This window comes from Corythoichthys intestinalis, chromosome 8 (assembly GCF_030265065.1).
Source record: "Corythoichthys intestinalis isolate RoL2023-P3 chromosome 8, ASM3026506v1, whole genome shotgun sequence".
Lineage (NCBI taxonomy): Eukaryota > Metazoa > Chordata > Actinopteri > Syngnathiformes > Syngnathidae > Corythoichthys > Corythoichthys intestinalis.
Genome location: NC_080402.1, coordinates 48,138,989 through 48,159,653, shown reverse-complemented (window position 1 = coordinate 48,159,653; position 20,665 = coordinate 48,138,989). Strand labels below are relative to the sequence as shown.

The 20,665-nt window shown below is 38.7% G+C and overlaps 2 protein-coding genes across 2 annotated transcripts in view; one reads left to right on the top strand and one right to left on the bottom strand.

The window, feature by feature from the left end:
* The first annotated feature begins 1,451 nt into the window (after nucleotides 1-1,451).
* LOC130920938 (rho-related GTP-binding protein RhoU-like) lies at nucleotides 1,452-11,988 on the top strand. The gene is made up of 4 exons (XM_057844495.1): nucleotides 1,452-1,826; nucleotides 6,601-6,659; nucleotides 6,760-6,789; nucleotides 8,330-11,988. Exons 1-4 carry the CDS (start codon nucleotides 1,571-1,573, stop codon nucleotides 8,843-8,845), a joined length of 861 nt encoding a protein of 286 aa, XP_057700478.1. The 5' UTR covers nucleotides 1,452-1,570; the 3' UTR covers nucleotides 8,846-11,988.
* Nucleotides 11,989-13,485: 1,497 nt separating this feature from the next.
* Nucleotides 13,486-20,665, bottom strand: part of LOC130920522 (B-cell receptor CD22-like) — a 28,377-nt gene continuing 21,197 nt past the window's right edge. The window contains exons 10-13 of the mRNA XM_057843815.1: nucleotides 18,107-18,349; nucleotides 17,875-18,016; nucleotides 17,740-17,797; nucleotides 13,486-14,193 (exon numbers count right to left, since the gene is read on the bottom strand). Of these exons, the coding sequence (XP_057699798.1) occupies nucleotides 14,110-14,193; nucleotides 17,740-17,797; nucleotides 17,875-18,016; nucleotides 18,107-18,349 (527 nt within the window). The 3' untranslated portion in view covers nucleotides 13,486-14,109. The remainder of the gene's footprint in view (nucleotides 14,194-17,739; nucleotides 17,798-17,874; nucleotides 18,017-18,106; nucleotides 18,350-20,665) is intronic.

Below are 20,665 nucleotides of genomic sequence, written 5' to 3'. Positions count from 1 at the left end.
ATTTTTTATTTTATATTGCCTTTCAAGATGACATGTCTGTTCTTGGTGCTGGATTCTATCAAATAAATTTCCCCAATAAAATGCGACTTTTGCGCTGCTGCGACTTATATACTAGTACAGGGTGTTCCAAAATGGTTGACCCCATTCTAAATGCCCGTATCTCGGAAACTACTTGATGGATCCTAATGAAATTAAATACACTTTATGTTGAAGGTCATAAGTTTTATTGGTTAAATTTACAAAGAAAAGTACAAAAATATGTTGGTTTTATGGTAGATTTTCATAAATGTTCAATATGAGCGCCGCCTGTGACTCACACGTTGAGTCGGTATTCGAGCTCGTGCCAAACTCGCTGTAGCATGTAACCATTACAGGTTTTTCTGTAATGGTATTTACAGTTGAACTGTATTTTTTACGGAATTTCTCTAGCAACCACAGCTGCTAGGTTTTTGTGTGTGTAAAATTTACGGGATTTTTTTTACAGTGCAGTATAAGACAAATTATTGTACCGTAGTATGATCTGCATGAATGTGTGTGTTCATAATTCAGTATACACATAGTATTCTAAGTATACAAAGTACTGTGCCATAGTACCTTGGGTGTGACGTCTGCATTATGATGTGTAACTGACATATTTTGGCCCGAGGAGGGCGCTACAATCTCGATCATTGACTAGTTAGTTGAGTACCTATATGCAGCACTCACTTTGAAACAACTCAATTGATAAGTGGCGTGGATTTCAATAATACAGATCACTATAAAACATATCTACACGTAGTTTATTCCATATTCATAACAGCAGATAAAGTAGAAGTAGAAGTTGAATAGTATAAATGACAAAATCTATATATCAGTGATTGATTAGGTACTGTAGTTGTTATATAACTCTTATACTATTGACTTGATAAGGACCAATGACACATGTTGCTCAGTTATAAACCCGTTTGATTAAGCTGAGCTTGAAATTCTCTCGGTGTAGTAACAGTTGTGATGAGCTTGCTCCTGCAAGTGCATGGTCAAATATACTGTTCAGTTGAATTCATCGTTCAACTTCTATTGCATTCACATGTTCTTTATGAACATAAAATAAAATACTGTATATTTGGGTTCAATCTTTTTTCTTTTTTGTGTAATACTGTACATTTATATTGAATATTTTGTATAAAACTTTTATTTATCTCCATCTTTAGTCCAGAGTTAATGTTCAAACAATACCATTTAGATAATAACTATTATATATTTTAAAAAATGGCAATTTAATAGGCTTTGTATAGATACCAATTTTGATCAAATTGCATGAAAATGAAGCATGGCACTTGGATTAACTTTATTCAAAAGAATTCTGCGATACTTTAGGACGCTTTGCTGAGTTCATGCATGCTCACCCTGCATAGTAAGCTCCTTAACGTGCGTGCGTGTGCACAGCAGAATGACAATCAGGAGAAAGCTGATGATACATGCAAGTGCATTCGCACTTTGTCCCCATCACACCTGCGGAGAGCACGCGTGGAGGATGCTTGCGCACTGACACTCATCAATCTTCTCCAGCCTTTCCTTTTGTTCTCCAGCGATGCTTCCCGAGGACGATAGCGATCTCAAGTCCCGCCGCGTGTCGCTGCCGGTGTACCCGCCGTCACCGCCGAGCCGCCGGCACTTCCCGCTGCACTTGGGCGTGAAGCGGCGGCGTTCGGGCCCCGCGCCAGAGCGCCGCGTCAACTGCGTCTTGGTAGGAGACGGAGCGGTGGGCAAGAGCAGCCTGGTCATCAGCTACACCACTAATGGCTATCCTGTCAGATACGTGCCCACTGCCTTCGACAACTTCACAGGTACGATCTGGTGACTGACTTGCTGTATGTGAGTCAGTGGTGTTACCAGGATGCCAGGTGTGGGTGCATTAGTCTTACCTCGGGGTAAAAAAAAAAAAAAAAAAAGCTACAACGCTCAGGTAGGTCGAAATCCAGCGTAGGGCTACTGCACCTTTAAGCATTTTTTTTCTCGTTGAGATAACTGTTGTTGTGATTTGGTCTGAACAAATAAAAGTCGATTTGATCTTATTTGACTTGGAACACATCCATAACTGAACAGTATGGACATGCAGGTGACATTGTTTTTTTCAGGTAACCTATTGTGGTTCCTCGGTTTTATTATTAATTATTATAGTTATTGGGGTTGTTCCGATCATGTTTTTTTGCTCTCGAGCCGATCCCGATCGTTTTAGTTTGAGTATCTGCCGATCCCGATATTTCCCGATCCGATTGCTTTTTTTTGGCTCCCGATTCAATTCCAATCATTCCCGATAATTTTTCCCGATCATATACATTTTGGCAATACATTAAGAAAAAAATGAATAAAACTTGGACGAATATATACATTCAACATACAGTACATAAGTACTGTATTTGTTTAATATGACAATAAATCCTCAAGATGGCATTTAAATTATTAACATTCTTTCTGTGAGAGGGATCCACGGATAGAAAGACTTGTAATTCTTAAAGGATAAATGTGACCTTGTATATTGTGACTAAATATTGCCATCTAGTGTATTTGTTCAGCTTTCAGTAAATGATACTGTAGCCATGTAACTGTTCTGCCCAAATGCATGATGGGAAGTGCAACCATGACTGTGCGTAGTGCAACCAATTGCTGCATTGGGAAATAACATAGGGTGTTAAGAAAAAGATCAATTACTACCTTTCTTCCCCACATTGCTTCCCACGATATTTCTAATCGTAGGGAGAGGGATTGTAAGGCTTTAGCCAATTAAAAAAGCCTCCAAAGGCTGCCAAAATCCACTCTACTCATTTTACGCTGCCTTTTAGCTCGATATATAGGTAAAACGGCGCCATTACAGATTGAACGCGACAATGCGTGAGTGGGTCGTGCAGCGCATGCGTTAATTGCGTTAAATATTTTAACGTGATAAATTTTTTAAAAAATGAAATACCGCCATTAACGGGATAAATTTGATAACCCTACCTTAAGCCTAAACTAAAGACTGGATGATCGTAACATATTATATCTGTAACGTTAAATACAATTAGAAAACGATTTAATTAAAAAATATACAGTATATATATATATATATATATTTAAAAAAAGGCATGTCCGATATTTTTTTGCCGATTCCGATACTTTGAAAATGACGTGATCGGACCCGATCGTTCGGCAATAGTTATTATTTGTTCCACAGCCCCTTTTAGCTCAATTTGACCCCCTTAGAATGCTTCAAAATGCACCAAAATCGGCAGGCAGGTCAATACAGGTGCAATCTTTGATACTGTGTAAAGCAGACAGGTCCAAAGTCCGGCCCGGGGGCCAAATGCGGCCCGCGGTCAAATTTCATCCAGCCCCCAGCCTCTGTCATAAAATCAATAACATCTGGCCCGCACACAGACCTAATAAATTGGTCAGCAGTACTGCTACCAGCATATGAAGTTGCCTCCACACTAAATGCTGCTCCTCATTTACTCACTAAAAGGCAGCAGTACTCTAAGCAACATTACCCCGTGTGACCCTTTACTCCCAATTTTCTAAATTGGCGAGAATCACCAAAAAAAAAAAGAAAGTTGACTGTGACGGCCGACTCTTCAAGGATAGGTGGAAATTGGAATATTTCTTCACTAAAATACGCAACAACTGTGTCTGCCTCATTTGCAAAGAGACAGTCGCTGTTTTTAAAGAGTTCAATGTGAGGCGATATTACCAAACAAGACACGCTGACATGTACGACAAGATTACTGGGGAGATACGTAGCGAGAAAATGAAGCAACTTGAAGTTAGTTTAATTTTACAGCAGCAGTATTTCGCAAGAGCCCGAGAGATGAAAGAGAGTGCCACAAAAGCTAGTTGTGAGATTGTTAAAATTATTAATTAAAAATAATAATAAAGCAAATGTGACACACAGAATGGCTAAAATTTGCTTAAAAATATTGTTCTACATAAAGGACGTCAGTCAAGGTCGGCCCCCCACATTTTTACCACTCTAAATCTGGCCCCCATTGCAAAAAGTTTGGACACCCCTGGTGTAAAGACAAATTCCAAATACAATATGTAGCGCCCCCCAGCAGCATAAGCGGAGTTGAAGGTGGTGGTGGTGGTGGTGTGTGTGTGTGCGTGGGGGGGGTGGCCGAAAAGTGTCATTGCATGTAAGTGACTTTCCTATATATACAAAAGTTATAAAGCAAGAAAACAAACAACAAAAATGAATGAAATGAACAAAAAGAAAAAGATATTTTTTATAATGGGTCTAAATTATTTTTCGAACAGATCATGTGACTAGCACCTTAGACGGTCATTTCCTTTGCATATCATTAAAAAAAAAAAAAAAAAAAGAATGGGGAGGGCGATTTTATTTTTTATAAATGATTTTTTTCTTTGATTGTAAATATTTTTTTATGATTGAAGCAACTTTTGGGGGGGATTGAGTGATTTAGACACAAATGCCTTACCCATAATATGGCCCAAACACAAAAAGGATTGCTAAAATCAAAGAAAACTTTTTTTTCATGAAAAATTAAGTGTTCAAATGCAAATGTTTGAGTCTCAAATATTTTTTCCATTCAAAAACTTTTTTTTCCTATGTTTAATTTTTTTCTTTTTTTGATAGAAGTGATTTTTCTTTCGAAAATATATTTTTTTGGATGAAGCAACACATTTTTTGATTGATTAACAATGACACAAATGTCCTAGCCAAAATATGGCCCAAACACAAAACAACATTACTTCAATCAAAAAAGTTGACTTCATTCAAAAAAAAAAAAAAAAAATTCAAATAAAAATAGCTTTCAAATGCTTTTTTTTTTCATTTCAAATTTATTTTTGCATTCAAACACATTTTTTGATTGAAGTGACTTTTTTTAAAAATTGAAAATATATATTTTGATTGAAGCAACTTTTTTTTTGATTGAAGCAACTTTTTTTTTCTTTTGATCGAATCATAAAGACACAAATCTAATCAAATTTTTGACTGAAGTAACTACAGTGGCACAACTACACCGGCGAGCGTACCATATTCAGCGGATGAAAAGTATAGCTGTCCTGCCAGCAGCCTGATTTAGAATTCCCATCAAGAATGATGGGAAACAAACAAACAAAAAAAAAGTAGGATGGGCGTAGGATTGGTCTCAACATTGGTAGGGACAATATAACAGCATAACCTGCATGTACACTTTTTGCTTGGGATGGAACATCAATTAAACCAAACAGATCGGATGAACGGGGTCAGGGCTACATTACTCATGAATATGAACCCAATAAATTGATATGCTAAATCAGGGGTGCTCATTACGTTGATCACGATCGACCAGTTGATCACAACGCTAGTGTGGGTAGCTCGCGGCATCCCCCCTAAAAAACATTATTTTTTAAACTGTACATAGTAAATTAAAATGATGTTGTGTTGTGTAAGCAACATATGAGGTTATGCAGCACCCGTCTCTCTCTAAGCAGCTTCTTGCTCATGTTTTTCTGTTTTTATCATTTCCAGCAGAGTTCACTACATTTCTTACAATTAAATTCATGTTAACAGTAAAAAACACAAAACGAAAGACACTTCTAAGCAGCTTCCTACTCGAGTTTAGCATGTTAGCAAGTTCACATTGTTTAATATTATGCTAACTCTGATGCACGTCGGACTTCCAGTAGCAGTGTTTCCCGCTTCCACAACACTGGCGTCTTTTTGAATTATTTACAGTGGATACCGCTGGCCAAAAAAAACCTTCTAATATCCCTCATCTTCGGAGGAGGCGGCATGTTGTCGACATGTATTTCGGTCGGGGCTGTGTGCATGTGAGCGTGCGTGTGTGTGTCGGGGGTGGGTCAAGTCATCAGCCAATCAAACGTGCAATTGAGGGAGGAAAAAAATGGACCGGCGCATTCAGCAAGTGAAAATGGGTAAATATAAGTTGGAACATAACGAAAATAATTCACTTAATAATGGTCGGGTCAATTTTTTCCTTACAACGTATGGGAAGACAATCTAAATTACCTGTATAACTGAACTCATTATATAATACATATAAGTTCCTTAAAGGTTGGTGGGGACAATTTGAGCATCCTGAAAAGTTGGTAGTGTTGTGTCCCTACCGTGCCCATGCAAACCTACGCTCTTGATTAAATGTCTCTGAGAATTGGTAAAAAAGAAAATCAGAGAGGCTATTCAGCATAAACTATGCTGCCCCCCCCACTACACAAGGTATAACTCTTTGTTTTATGTTTCATGCAACATTAATATTCAAATTGGGATTTAAAGTAAAAAGCTCAAAGGATTGTTAACTATTTGCCAAAACGCTGCTGTGTGTTAGTGAGGTTAGTCTATTTTCAGCGTTCAATGCTTGGATCTCAAATTTTTGCTCTCAAGTCAAAGCAAAGAAAAATGTTTCAAATGATGATTCATATCTTAAAAAACCCTCAAGTTGGGTCAAGGTACCCTTGTATTAATAATCGTAATAAAACAAAAAAGAGCTGTTCGCAATGCAATCTATATCTGGGTGATGTCATTAATTATTAGTCAAGGGGTAAAACATCTGATATTTGCACAACTGATAATGCACTAGCCGACTACCCTAGCCTGAGCCAGTGTTTCTGCTTTGCCCTCAGTCATGGTCGTGGTGGACGGGACACCGGTCAGATTGCAGCTTTGTGACACGGCAGGACAGGTATACACGCATATACGTATCTACTGTGTATGTGCGCTTCCTCACCACTGCATTTGTAATAAAAAATTCTCTTATTCCTAATGTCTGTTTTCCACAATAGAAATGGGGTATTGGTGATGGATCCATCAATGTAAGTCATCAGTAATCAGGTGATGATTGTAGCCGTGTGTAACTAGTGAGTTGTTTTAGTTGCAAACTTCTGTTTTATTTAAAAAAAAAAAAATGCATTTACTTGCAAATAGGCAACTTCTGTAAGCATGACATACATTGGGTACACCCAAAAAATAATCACAATTAGCTATTCCTGAAAAACGTAGTCTAATGTCTAATGGTTGAAAGTGACCTTTTTAGACTCATTTTTGTTGTTATTTTCCAACGATCCTTCAAAGACCATTTCTTACAATTACCTCCTGTTCGCCATCAAATTTGAAATGTAGGCATATTTCTGATTATAGTATTTTGACAGATTTCAGTTTTAGCCATCGCATGTGGGTGAAGCACGTTCGTAAAGTTTGATGACTCGTCAGGAAACAGGAAACTCTAACATTTAACAAAACCACAATATATCTATATTTTAAATTCAGCCACTGAAGCTGGTCTCACTGCAAAAATGAAATTTGGTAGACATGCCTATGAGTAGACCAATAAAAAAAGTCTGAAAATGCATTTTTGAGAAGACATAGGAAGTTTGATTATTTTGTTTTGCAGACTTATCGTGGTATCTGCATTCTTACTTTAACCTTGACATAGTGAAGGATTGTGAATAAATTCCTGTTACAACAAATGCTGATGAGAGGTGGGTAGAGTAGCCAAAAATTTGACTCAAGTAAGAGTAGTGTTACTTCAAAAAAGTATTTGGTGAAAAGAACACTCACTAACGAGTAACATTTAAGTAGCTGCTTGAGATGTTTGATTTTTTTTTTTTTTAAACAATGTTTTTTTTTTTTTTAACAGCACAAAGTTATCTATATGAACTGTTATTATTATACTGTACTACAATATTACATAACAACATTAAGCCAAAGAAATAGAACCCCCCCAAAACAAAACAGTGAATTCCGGCGAGAGAAAAAAAATCTACAGAAATAAGCATTATTCGTCTAAAGAGCATGAGTGCCCTCTAGTGGTGGAAACATATTTCTTATTATTAAACTAAAAGGACCATATCTCTGGTTTTCATTGGTCAATTAGTGCCAAATAAAAACTGAGAGAAAGATTCAAAACCGCGCTTTCGAGTCATGTTGACGGCTATGTCAAATACTTATATTTTACAGTGATTTAAAGACACCACATGAGTGAACAGGCTGGCATGATCATAGAACGGCAAGCTCGATTGTAAGCAAGATTGGTATAATGGAGTCGTGATTTTTGTTGCGATGTCTCATCGGTGAAACTCGTAGAGCCACTGTTGGCGTCTCTAATGAAAAAAAAAATGAAAATTTAATATGTAGAATAAAGAGGAAAAATGTAACTACTAGTGCAGCTGAATGTAGCAGAATAAGAGCAGTTTCTTTTTCACAAATCTACTCAAGTAAAAGTGAAAAGTATGGCTTAGTAAACATCTCTGAGAATTAAATTTTTCTTAAAAAGTTACTAGAGTAAATGTAACAGAGTAAATGTAACGTGTTACAACCCACGTTTGATGCTGATTCACTTTGGTACTTTCTCAGGATGAGTTGGAGCGCCTCCGACCGCTCTGCTACCGAAACGCAGACGTCTTCCTGCTGTGCTACAGTGTGGTCCGACCAGATTCGTTCCGCAACCTGACCCAGCGTTGGTTGCCCGAGATCCGCCGGCATTGTCCCGGGGCTCCGCTCGTCTTAGTGGGAACTCAGCTGGACCTACGTGAGGACGTCCAGGTGTTGATTCACCTGGCTCAGAACCATGAGCGCCCGGTGGGCCAGGAGGATGGCCGACAGCTCGCACAGCAACTTGGTGCTACCGGCTTTGCTGAGTGCTCCGCGCTAACGCAGAAGAACCTCAAGGAGGCCTTTGATTCGGCCATCTTGGCGAGCATCCAACAGATGGAAGATGGCAGTGGCAATGTTAACGTTGGTGGCGTACTGCCACAGGGACTAACCAACAAGAGGAATACTCCTGACAAGATCAAGAAGCTCTCAGAGGCCTGGTGGAGCAAGATCCGATGCCTGGTGGGGGAACAGAACTGTGATCAGCTAACTGCATGATCAATCAAAGACGAATTGAGGATATGAACTGTAAGAAAAGTCCTAAATGTCAAGACAATGTCCTTGATGTGGTGAACACCACTCTGATCAGATGCCCAGGAAGGTAAATACAAACAAGATGATGCTCTTAATTTATTAGCATACTGTCTCTGAATAGAATTTTAAAATGACAAATACATTTTTAAGGCATTGCCACATAGAATTGGACTGAGAATGAGACTAGTTTTCTCAGAGACTTTGGAGAAAAGGTCTACAAGAAACAAGTTCTGAATCTAAAAACAATTACCACAGAGAGCAAAACTATAGAAAGATGAAACAAAGCTGTGACCTTGGATCTTAGATTAACACCCTTGGCAAGTTTTCATGGTGTTTGATAAGTGTGCAGGGTTTCTGATGCTGAAAAATAATTAAGCACCAATCTGAAAATATCTGGCTTGTTTGTAAGGCTGAGGCACCACTACACGATGTAAACAAAAACATGTAAATAAAAGACATTTACTGTGTCTTTTCCACAGGTGATTTTTTTTCATTCTCCTGATTGGCTTCTTGTTCACATGCCAATGGTTCTACATGCGTTTTGAGGATCATTGACTAAACACATATTCACCTATCGCTGGTAGATGCACAAGGCTGACTTGTTGAAGAGGTTCCGAACATCAGTGGGCGACCGGCTAAACATCATCTGGGGGATGAGCTCAAGATTGTCAAAGTCTAATTGAAGCAGACGGGACCACCTGTGCGGGATTACACCACCATATGGCGCTTGATCGCTCTTCTGTCCTGGCTTTATCTTCCACTCACTTCTGTGGGAACGCAAGTCAGCATGTCAGAGTGTCACCAACGTAGCGTGTGGTCCACTTTGTAGCCACAGATCTTGTTAAGGAATGATGGCGGGAACAGTTTGGTAGCTTTGAGACTTTGAGCTGCCATAAGAGCTTAAAAAAACAAGCCACATGGAGGGGAGACTGTCTTACTCTGGGCCTCCATTATGACTTAGATACCTAAACTGGACCTCCATTCTATTAAAGTGTATCTCCATATGACACTGGGACACCCCCTAGACTTGTTATCAACTTGCAGTTTCTTAATAATATGCAACTGCCTGGATCTAATTTGAATATTCAATATTTAAAATTCAACCCTTTGCACCTAGTCACACTGCTGGTGGGAATCTTGCAGGCGTTGGCAACGCATGTGGTGACTTTAACACATCACCGAGACGCGGATTTCAATAGTTCTTCAATGACACCATTCTTCGCTATTTTCATAATTATAAAAATAATTAAAACATTCTCTTCCTTGGCACTCTCGCTTGCGATATGATCGCAGGGAGGCATATTTTAGTCAAGAGGCTTTCTCTAGGACTTCCTGGTTCCAAAATGCATAGATATTTAGATCTACCCAAATAAAACACTAACACACTCAGGCTGAATCAAGGCTAGAGGTCATCGTCATCTTGCAGCCGTCCAAGGAAGTACAAAACACACAAACAAATAAATATGAAAAAAGACTATGCAAGGAGTCTAACTTTTGCCGGCATCCAGCTACAACCTGAAAAAATTGCCTCTTTGCGGGAAAGACGGCGATAAGCTTTTAGTGGTGTCACAGGTAAAAAAAGACAGGAACTGGTCATGCGACAAAAGTACTGCACTGAACCATAGCAGTTGCAGATGTATAGATCTTTATTTATATACTGTGCTATATACAGTGGGAAAAACAAAAAAAGTTATCCAAGAATTTAAGATGACGCTCACTGTTAGCATTAGCCTAATGCTTACGCGAACGTGAATGCTAAGCTAACGCTATGAATAACATTTTAGTGTGATCACTCGGCACAGACCTTTTGTCATCCCTTGATTTGAGCTTTGTTAAGACTTTGCCCTAGTGTTCCTTGTCCATGTGATTACCCATTGATTTCATCGGTTGTGGCCTGCGCCTTGTGTCTTGACCAATCCGCTGCCTCCTGTATCAACCACCTGTGTCTCATTGTGTCGTTGCCCCACGTCTGTATTTAAGTTCCCGATGTGCTGTCTGTTCTTGTGCAGTCATTGTCTTTCCGATCGGTGTTATCAGTGTCCAAGCCCTCATGTTGATTCTTCCCAAAGTAGGATTTTGATTGCTGTTTTTTTGTCTGGTCCCTGCTGCTTTTGTTTGCACAATGATTTTCAGTCTTTGATTAGTATTTTTACAAGTCCCCCCACACCCTGCCTTGCCTTTGCGTTTTTGCCTTGTCTTTTGTTTCTCTTCGTTTGTGTCTTCCATTCCCCTGCCACATCGTGACACCTTTCAAGGCTAAAGCAACATTGCATATTCTCTTTGGCCAAGATAAGAAAACAAGTTCTACCGTGTGTGCAAGCCTTGAGACTGGAGGACACTACACTGGTGAGTTTTGGGAGGGTGGGGTGCAGCACGTCACAACAGTGACGCAAGCAGAAACTTCTACGATGCAGGCAAACTACAGATAAAATGTCACACATTGTGATCGTGTGACGGAAACCATTGCGCATTTCATCACGTTCTCGTCAGACGAAAACTGGCATTAGGCTGGTTATGTTTTAGTCTTCCAAAACATGTTCTTAGCTCATTATCGTCTCATCATCATCATGAAAAACAGTGTTAATTGATTAAATATTTTTGTTATCGTCATTGTTGACCAAAACAACACTGGTTGGTGCATTTGATATGAAATGGTTCTGTTAGTGAGTGCCACCACACATGAAATGTGTCTACATTAATGCATTTCGGCAGGGCCGGCCCGGGCCATTTGGGGGCCCCTAAGCAAAATAATGCCAAGGAGCCCATATTTTTGTTAAAATGTATTAAAGTTGTAACCTTATGTGCATCTTTCTTGATTCTTGATCTCATAACTATGTACATAACATTGCCAAGCCTTACCTTGAATTGTATATTTGGGGAAATCATCATCTTGTGACAAGGACGGCACTCCACCTTCAATTCCAAGATACTTCTCAATAGCTCCTTTGAATCATCCAAAGTACAAAATATGATTACATGGAACAAAATTCAGCCCAGGAAAATATTCGTCAACAAAAACGTGTACTGTGGGGAGTGCGCAACTAATTAAGTAGATTCACTGTAGGCTGATACATGGCATACTACTTGATAATAATGTCCGATATAAATGAAATGACTATGGCTACGTCTACACTAGGACAGATAATTTTCTCCAGGGTATTTTGCCGACTATTTTTGTACCTTTCCACACTTCGTTTAAGGTGTGTTGTTTTGCTCCGGGCCTTCGCCCTGCGGCTAATGGCAATTACCAGTACGACATATTGACAAGCTCAGCTGACAACAACGTTCAAGTCGGAGTGTCTTGCACAACAACGTCAACAACATGCTCTATTACCTTGATACTGTTGTTTCTTTTCTTCTCCGATTTTCTTCTTCTTTCGTTTCTCTGCTCCAAAGGATAAATTCTCTTCGACATATCCGTGCATCTATTTTCCAAGCAAGTTTGAGCACCAATCATTGCAAAGCAGGTTCAACGTCACTCCCCAGGTTGCCAGATTGTAATGACAAGAAAATGGATTTTTGCATAGATAAACGGCAATGCGCGCCACATTATTCACGATGCTCTATTAACAACGTACTATAAAATACGGTTGCCAGATTGGGGGCCCCCTAGTGGTGGCCCTAAGCAGCTGCATAGTCTGCGTATAGGTTGGGCCGGCCTTGCATTTCGGCCACTTCAAAAACACAAGGATTTATGTAGTACATTTTCTCTAAATTGCTTGGATTTTAGCATTTCGGCCAGATACTTTATCTCAAAAACTATAGCCAATTGAGACTTTTAATCTCATTTTTCTTTTTTAGTGACCCAAATTTAGCGACATCTCACTATTTTTATCCAGGAAGCATTTTGCTTATGGTCAGGGCACATTTCCAATTTATGCGTGCAACAGTATAAAATATTTTTAAAAAATACTTTTTGTTAGTGCGGCAACGATTAATCGATTGAAGTGAGTAATTCGATCAGAAAAAAGCTTCGAAACAAATTTTCCTGCTTCGACTATTCATTTAATTAGAGTGGCGTTGTCATGGTTTGTTTTGAAAATGTTTGCATTTAGTTTTATTGGTATTTGAGTGGGTACACTGCTTTCTAGTGGCAAGAGTGAATATGACATAACTCATTTGACATGGCTGAATCCAGCTGCTCCCTGTTAAGACCAACATAAGGTATGTTTTTGTTTAGGCTAGTATGTTTTTTAATGCATTCGTAATTCAGTGATTAAGTAATTTGGCATTTTTGTGGGAATATGCTAAAATAATCGATAGCTGCAGCCATACTTTTTGTGCCTCCATATTCACTTAAGCATGTTCACAAAACCTCTTGAAAGGCTTTTATGAAGGTGCAGTTAGGTAAGGCAATTTAATTTATAAAGCAATGAGGCAAATGAAATGAGGATTAAATACAAGATTAAATGAAAAGAAATTAAAAGTAGGGCTGTCAAACGATTAAAATTTTTAATCAAGTTAATTACAGCTTAAAAATTAATTAATCGTAATTAATCGCAATTAATCGCAATTCAAACCATCTATAAAATATGCCATATTTTTCTGTAAATTATATATATATATATATTCTGTAAAATAAATTGTTGGAATGGAACGATAAGACACAAGATGGATATATACATTCAACATACGGTACATAAGGACTGTAGTGGGCATTTCACTCTACTGTCATTTAAATCTGTCTATGCTGTCCTCACTCCGAAGCATCTACTTTTTCCAAAGCTAGACAGCTAGTGAACGACGCCTTAATGTTAACGTAGGCGTCAGCCCGAGACGTCGTGCAGCCATATTGAACTGGCAAGAAAACAATAAACCATGTCGCAAAGCGACCACAAGAGTTCGCTGTTAAACAGCACAAAAAGCCTTGCTGTAAAACTTACCAAAAGGCAGAATACTGTCTGAGCGGGACATGTGCGTTAATTGCGTCAAATATTTTAACGTGATTAATTAAAAAAATTAATTACCGCGCGTTAACGCGATAATTTTGACATCCCTAATTAAAAGCAAAATATAGATTTAAATAGAAAAAGACTACACAAAGTGGTAAAATCCTCTTATCAAGTTGAAATCACAATATCGAGGCACAATGGCGAAAAAACGTTTTTGATTTATGAAACAACAAGTACTTAGAGTAGAATGTGATAGAAATGCATCTACTGTACAAATGTCTTAAAACAATCACACGGATTGATTTGAAATTTAAACTAACAAACTCAAGATGTTCTTCACAGCGTGTCCTCTTGTTCCTCTAGTTGATTTTGGCATGTCAGCACTTCAGCGTAGACATTATCATAGTCCTGATCGTAGTACTGTTAAGGAGAAAGGTAAACATCAGGATTTTGAGAAGGTTAGTCTGCTTGTGACCTTTGTGAGTGTTGTAGCCTACTGCAGCACTAGTTGTTTTTTATTTATGTTAAACTGTTTGTCCTGTTTGTGTGTTGTAGACCGCTGAAAGTGGATTGCAACGATAACTGTCCTTGTCCAAATGCCATGACATTAGGGTACAGAAGCAGAGCTGAAGCCGACGCAGAATTCAGAATTTTCCAGCACAAAGATAAAAAAAAAAAAAAAAAAAAAAAAAAAAATCGACCAAGCGACTTGTAAATAATTGACATTTGGAAGTCAACTGTATACAATAAAAACCTGTAAAATGATCACCCCCCTCAAAAAAAAATCACTGATACAGTAGTAACTAGTAAATTGAATCACTTGAATAATGGGTGTACCCGACTTCTTGACCGCCTTAATCATGATGGATGCAATAGAAAATCCATTGTGCAGAAACAGCAATGTCATTATGTGGTTTAAAGCAACACTAGGGAACTCTCAGTTTTGGTCGATTTTAGTGGCACAGGTGAACAAAAGCGGTAGTGATTTGCCCTAAGGAAGACTGCATTTCCCATGAGGGCCAGCACATAGCATCGTAAAATCCTGACCTCCCGGTCACCTGCAGTTGGATTGAGCGACATTTCTATTTCCAGCAATAGTGTGAAGAATGAATAGTGATGAGATAATGAATCCGGTTGAGGCTAAAGAATATCATATGACAATGTTGAAAATAAGAAACATTCAATTTTGTATCATATTCCCCCACCAGCCCTCCACCCTCACCCGAAGTCGTCAGCAACTAGGGTTGCCAACTGTCCCTCGAAAAACCGAATTGTCCGGTATTCAGAAACAAAAGCGTGTCCCTAATTGAGCTTTCAAGGGACGCGCTTTTTCCCGTATTATCATCAAGCTCGAAAATACTGTCCTTTTTGTAGAATGAATGAATAGTGCTTTACAAAAATATGCAGGGAAACACATTTCCCCGCCTATCCTGCTTTTTTACCAATGAGCTGATAGAACATTGACAATATGAAATCCCACTCATCTCATGAGTTGAGGTACTGTCGCTATCGGAAGACAACGTAGGAGTGTGGGAGATAAGAGGTATGAGTGAAGCGAGAGTAAAAAGCATGTTCAAAATGATGATCATTTGTTTTCTTGTTCTACTCTGTTTACTCCATTTTCACTAATTGTACTATATTTTCATGTTCTGTCAAATTTATTATATTTGGACTGATCATTTGCAAAAATATTATTGCAGAGGGGACTTTGAACGCACCTGAATTGTAAAACAAACAAACAAACAAACAAACAAACAAACAAACAAACAAACAAACAAACAAAACAACCTTACCTGAGAGTTTGTTCGCACTTTTTATGTAAGATGCGTAGGACCTTAAGCGTTAAATTATACGATTTTAAATTGAGCGGGACAGATTTAATTCTAGTATATTTTGTATTAAAAATACATTGCTGAGAAGTATTGTTTTTCCATGTGCTTATAAAACTAAAATCTGTACAAAATTAATTCAGTTTGGAGTAAGATTATTATAATCTATCTATAATCTTTGCATTACAAACGAGTTCCGTTCCTATGCTGTGATATAACCTGAATTTCCGCCTAAATCGGAATTAACCCTTCAAGTAACCTTAAATAACCATTATTTACAAAATAACTATCCAAGAACATGTATTATACGTCATTGTACAGTCCTTTGCAAACCGTTGAAGCTAAGTCCCAGCTAGAGAGCGAGCTAAGCTCCGAAATGACGATGACAAACGTTGGTGTGGTTTGCTGACTTTATTCAGCTGTTCATGACATCAAGATTTGCAGAATTAAACTAAAATAAAGATGAAATTGAATCAGTTTCATCGTTAAAGACAGCATTTCAAATTTGCGTTTATAACAAGCTGCTGATACAGCAATAACAATCCACACAAACGATTAGCATGTTTTGGTTAGATCACATCAACTTGTAATGAGTTCGTTTTGTCTACACTTATATATTAGTTGAATTTTTCTTTTATCTCAGACAGTGTTGTTAATAACAGCGTTTAGAGTATAACGGTGTTACTAACGGTGTTATTTTTTTCAGTAGTGAGTAATCTAATTAATTAATTTTCTCATCTTGGCAATGCCGCTACCGATACTGATGATGTAAAGGCGTGCGTAATTACGCGTTACTACGTTGGTTAAATGAAGCGAGAAAAGTCAGAGACACGGACTCACAGAGACGAGAGAGCAGAGCAGGAGTGGGGAGGCGCCGTTGCAAACGCGATGCTAGGTGGCTCCAATAAAACCTGACTGTAGCCGATAGCCTACAAACTACGCCCACATAATGCTACGATACGATGCTAGAGATCACATGTATATAAACTAGATGCGAAATGACAGACACGGCGGTGTTAGCACATGTATAGAGACCTAGATGCGAAATGACAGACTTGCTAGCATTAGTAAACAGCTGCCATCTTAAAACAGTAGACTTCTCAGGAAGGCTCGTTGTAGAGAACCTTCCTAGCGAACCTAAGTAACGTTTTATTTAAAATACTCCTAAATCTGCAAAATTTTGACTTGAATCTATCTTTAAATAAAACTGTTCTAAAACTTTCACTTGTCAAAAGTAGACAGAAGGGAACTAATGCAATAACAGGAGCAATTTTAACAACTTTAACGGTTGATTAACAACATTAAATGACTTCCAAACATAGCACAGGTTACTATGTTTTTTTTTTTTGGGATGAGGGATGAAAAAAACAAACATGAAATGTAACACCAGTTACTTTTCAAAGTAACTAATTGCTCTTCCATTCAGGTAAACGAGTTACTAACGCACAATAAACAGTACAGATTGTGTTATATACAGGTGTTGCCTCTGTGGATGCTTCACGAACAAACAAATGTGTGCGCAGGCTTTCTTTCCCTTCTCGCTCTCACTCAGCTGCGCTCTTCCTTGTATGTGCGCGTGTGCTCTTCTTCGTGCGTGCAAATATGTTCTTCTTCGTGTGTACATGTGCTCTTACTCGCGTGTGGAAGTACTACCTCCTCTATGCTTCCTGTGCCAAAAAAGCCTGCATTCAAAAACAAAAGTCAAAAAATGACAAAAATGGCAGACAAGACAAGGTGTTGTAAAGTCAAATCACATAAGTCGGGTACATCGTAACCCGGGGACTACCTTTTACACAATTAAACATTTAAAAATGGTATGTAAATTTTTAACCAGAGGCTCCAGGGGAAAAAAAAAAACATCAATCGAGTTCCGGCTTTATAACGAATGTGGAAAGTAGGAAGTGATGTATGCCGTAAAGCAGTCAGCACATTTGTAGTTTTTTAGTGTGGCAGAGTTCCTGCCACCCTCCTCAAAGTTAATCAGTGCCCGTGAAAGCTATACAGACCCCCTTAGACCATATCGGAGGTGTCATTCAACTAGTTGTCAGTCGACATATCACCTCAAATGTTATGAAAATATTTTATAAAGGTTGAAAAGTTGCTTTAAATTGCTGGAATGAAAAAGACAAAGTGTCACCTCTCCTGGCTGTCGCAGCTCGTTAGATTGTATTCTGGAGAAGGAAGACGTCTTCTTCCTGCATACAATTGTTCAGATCACATCAACGTGAGAGGGAATGACTAGCAAGCGAGAAAGAGATTTTGTGTCATGGACCTTATGAAGAGGGCCAGGAGGGCCACCACGCTCATGAGCACTAGCACCGCACTCAACCTAATGATGTTGTTTCGGTTTGTTGCTGATGTTACTACAAATTCAGAAGATGGGCGCACAGTCGGTATTGCTGCAAATTCTGAAGCTGGGAATAAAGACACCAAAAATGTATTATTACCGACAATCCTTTAACCCAAGTTGCTGTTCTCTAAAAAGAGGCCACTTTGCCGCTTACCATGCACGTGCAAGTCGGCCTGGAGAGACCCTAACTTGTTTACAACTAAACACTGGTAAGTGCCGGCCTCCTCAGGCCCGATGCTGAGGTTGTGACCCCGTGCCACTGGCAAGGACTGGTGGCCCTTGTACCACATGTAGTCAGGAGCCGGGTTACCATCGCTGCTACAGGTCAAAGTCACCAAGCGGCTCGACGCCATTTTTGTTGGCAAAACCACAGATGTCCTCAGATCCCTGGGAGCATCTAAACAGCACAAAAATAGATCATCTGGATGACAACCTGTTCTTGAGAAATACACCGACACAAACGTGAGATGAACCTTTGATCTATGTATTGACTTTCTGCTTTACATTATGCTTCTATTTTGACCTAGGGACATTGAGGAGGGTCATTTAGATATGGCGGAAAACACTCAGCTGACATGAAGTTGTGCTCTGAGACCCCCAATTTGGCCAAATTTCAAAATTGTCCGATATACATGTGTTATACACAGTGTTGGGCATGTTACTTTAAAAAAGTAATAAGTTATAGTTACTCACTGCTTCATCCAAAAAGTAACTGAGTTAGTAACTGAATTACTCTATAGTAAAAGTAACTAGTTACCAGGGAAAGTAACTATTTCCGTTACTTTAAAAAGAAGTTGTTGTATGTCAAAGAATTTGAAATTTTCTGAGCAGTATTCGAGTCAGTTGAATAGAGAAGAAGAGACAGGTTGTTATGTTATAGAACCTTGTAACATTTATTGCACCTCACCAACAACAGATTTATCCTACACTTGAAGTGCAACAAAAATAAACAGATTTGAATTGCTTACCACAGATGTCGACAAAAGCTTTGCCCCGGGACATAAATTACAGTTTACATGCACGTTCTTTAATTTCGACCAACTTGAAATAGTGTTTATATCTCCACCTCGTAAAGGACAAATTTTCCTCTGAATGCTCTGCCATCATATCCCTCCGCATCTGTTTTGCGTGTGTGTGTTTGCCGCACGCGCCGTTCCGGTTTGTGTGTGAAAACACTGGCTCTGATTGGCTTACCATGACACATGACTCTAACCCTCAGCCAATCACAATCACCTCCATCTTATCTATCCAGGGGGTGCATTCAGGTAGCCTCGTCCCCCTACTCCTCCCGTCACCCTCAAAGCGTCTGCCGTCCTCAAGATGGAAGCAGCATTTTTGCTGGCTTGACAGTGGGGGATGGGAACGAGGCTAGCATTCAGGTGAGGCAAACACAGAAATGTTAGCAAGCTTTGGAAAGCATTGTCTAATTGAATGAGCACGGACAAACAGCCTGGAGTCATAAGAAGTACGTGCGCTGCTCTCGAACCTGAACGCACCCCAAGTCTTGGTTGACAAATAAACAGAGCAGAGTAGACTCGCTACGGCTGGTATTTTCTTCACTTTATTCAGAATAAGTAACGCACCGCTTTTGACCGTCAGTAACGGTAACGGCGTTCTAACAGCGGAAAAAATAATTAGTTAGACTACCCGTTACTGAAAAAAATAACGACCTTATGTGACGGCGTTATTTATAACAGCGTTATTCCCAACACTGGTTATACATCATTGGAAAGCTTAAAATCACAATTTTTGGGCGGAAGAAAAATTTTGAACAGGAAGGCATTAAAAAAAAAAATAATAATAATTAAACAGCGAAACCCTATCTGGAGGTGAGAGCATGAAAGAGCAGAATTAAAGACACCATGACTTTAACGAGATATTATCGCGTACTTACCTTGTTTCGATCCAAAAACTCCATGTAGCATGTATCACTGAGAGTCAAGACACAGTTATGAATGGCCACAGCCGGATTTTTGGGGGATTTTATGGGTGAGACATGGTCATATAACAAGGGTCGTGAAGCAGACATCGCAGACAGGAGTGGTCGAGATTTTGTTTTTCATATATTTATCCTTTTAAAAACGTTTTTTTTTTTTTGTCTTTTCAATTTTTCTTTGTTTGGATCGATTATTTATCATCTAAAATATCGGAGAAAATGTGACAGTAACAAAAAAATACAATTAAGCGATAGTTATGAGGTACATATCCGTGACTTATTTACAGACACCATTTTTTTCAGTGTGACGTAAGTTGTTTACAAGTTTAAAATATGCGAGTGAATCATTTTTTAAAGTTATAGAAATATTAGACATCCATTTATGATTCTAAGCTAAAAATGACAGCCATTTTGAATAATAAATACAATTAATTACCTTCGTTTTATGGCTGGGTTAAAACAAAAGCGGTTGCGCGACGTCTGTAAATGGGGGTTTCCAGGGTAAAATGGTCAAATTAAAAATAGTTTGGGGGCTTAATGCGCCATGAATCTGATATGGCAGCATATAGACATATTGTTCTATCAAATACAGTTCTTTTGGCTTAAAATACAGCAGATTATTTTAAAGAGGAGTGCAAGAGCAGAAACAATTTTTCAGTCTTGTCTGTGTTTTCCGCCATATACAAATCATTATGACAAATTACTCTGGCCACTAATAAATAGTTTCATTGTCATGTAAATATGGGGTGCTGAATCAAAATCTGACCTTAGTTTTTT

Bases quoted from the DNA above. Each gene is read 5' to 3' on its own strand.
- LOC130920938 (XM_057844495.1), top strand. From the start codon at position 1,571: ATGCTTCCCGAGGACGATAGCGATCTCAAGTCCCGCCGCGTGTCGCTG. The intron at 1,827-6,600 runs GTACGATCTGGT...CTTTGCCCTCAG, and splicing joins TGCCTTCGACAACTTCACAG to TCATGGTCGTGGTGGACGGG. The intron at 6,790-8,329 runs GTAAGTCATCAG...GTACTTTCTCAG, and splicing joins TTGGTGATGGATCCATCAAT to GATGAGTTGGAGCGCCTCCG.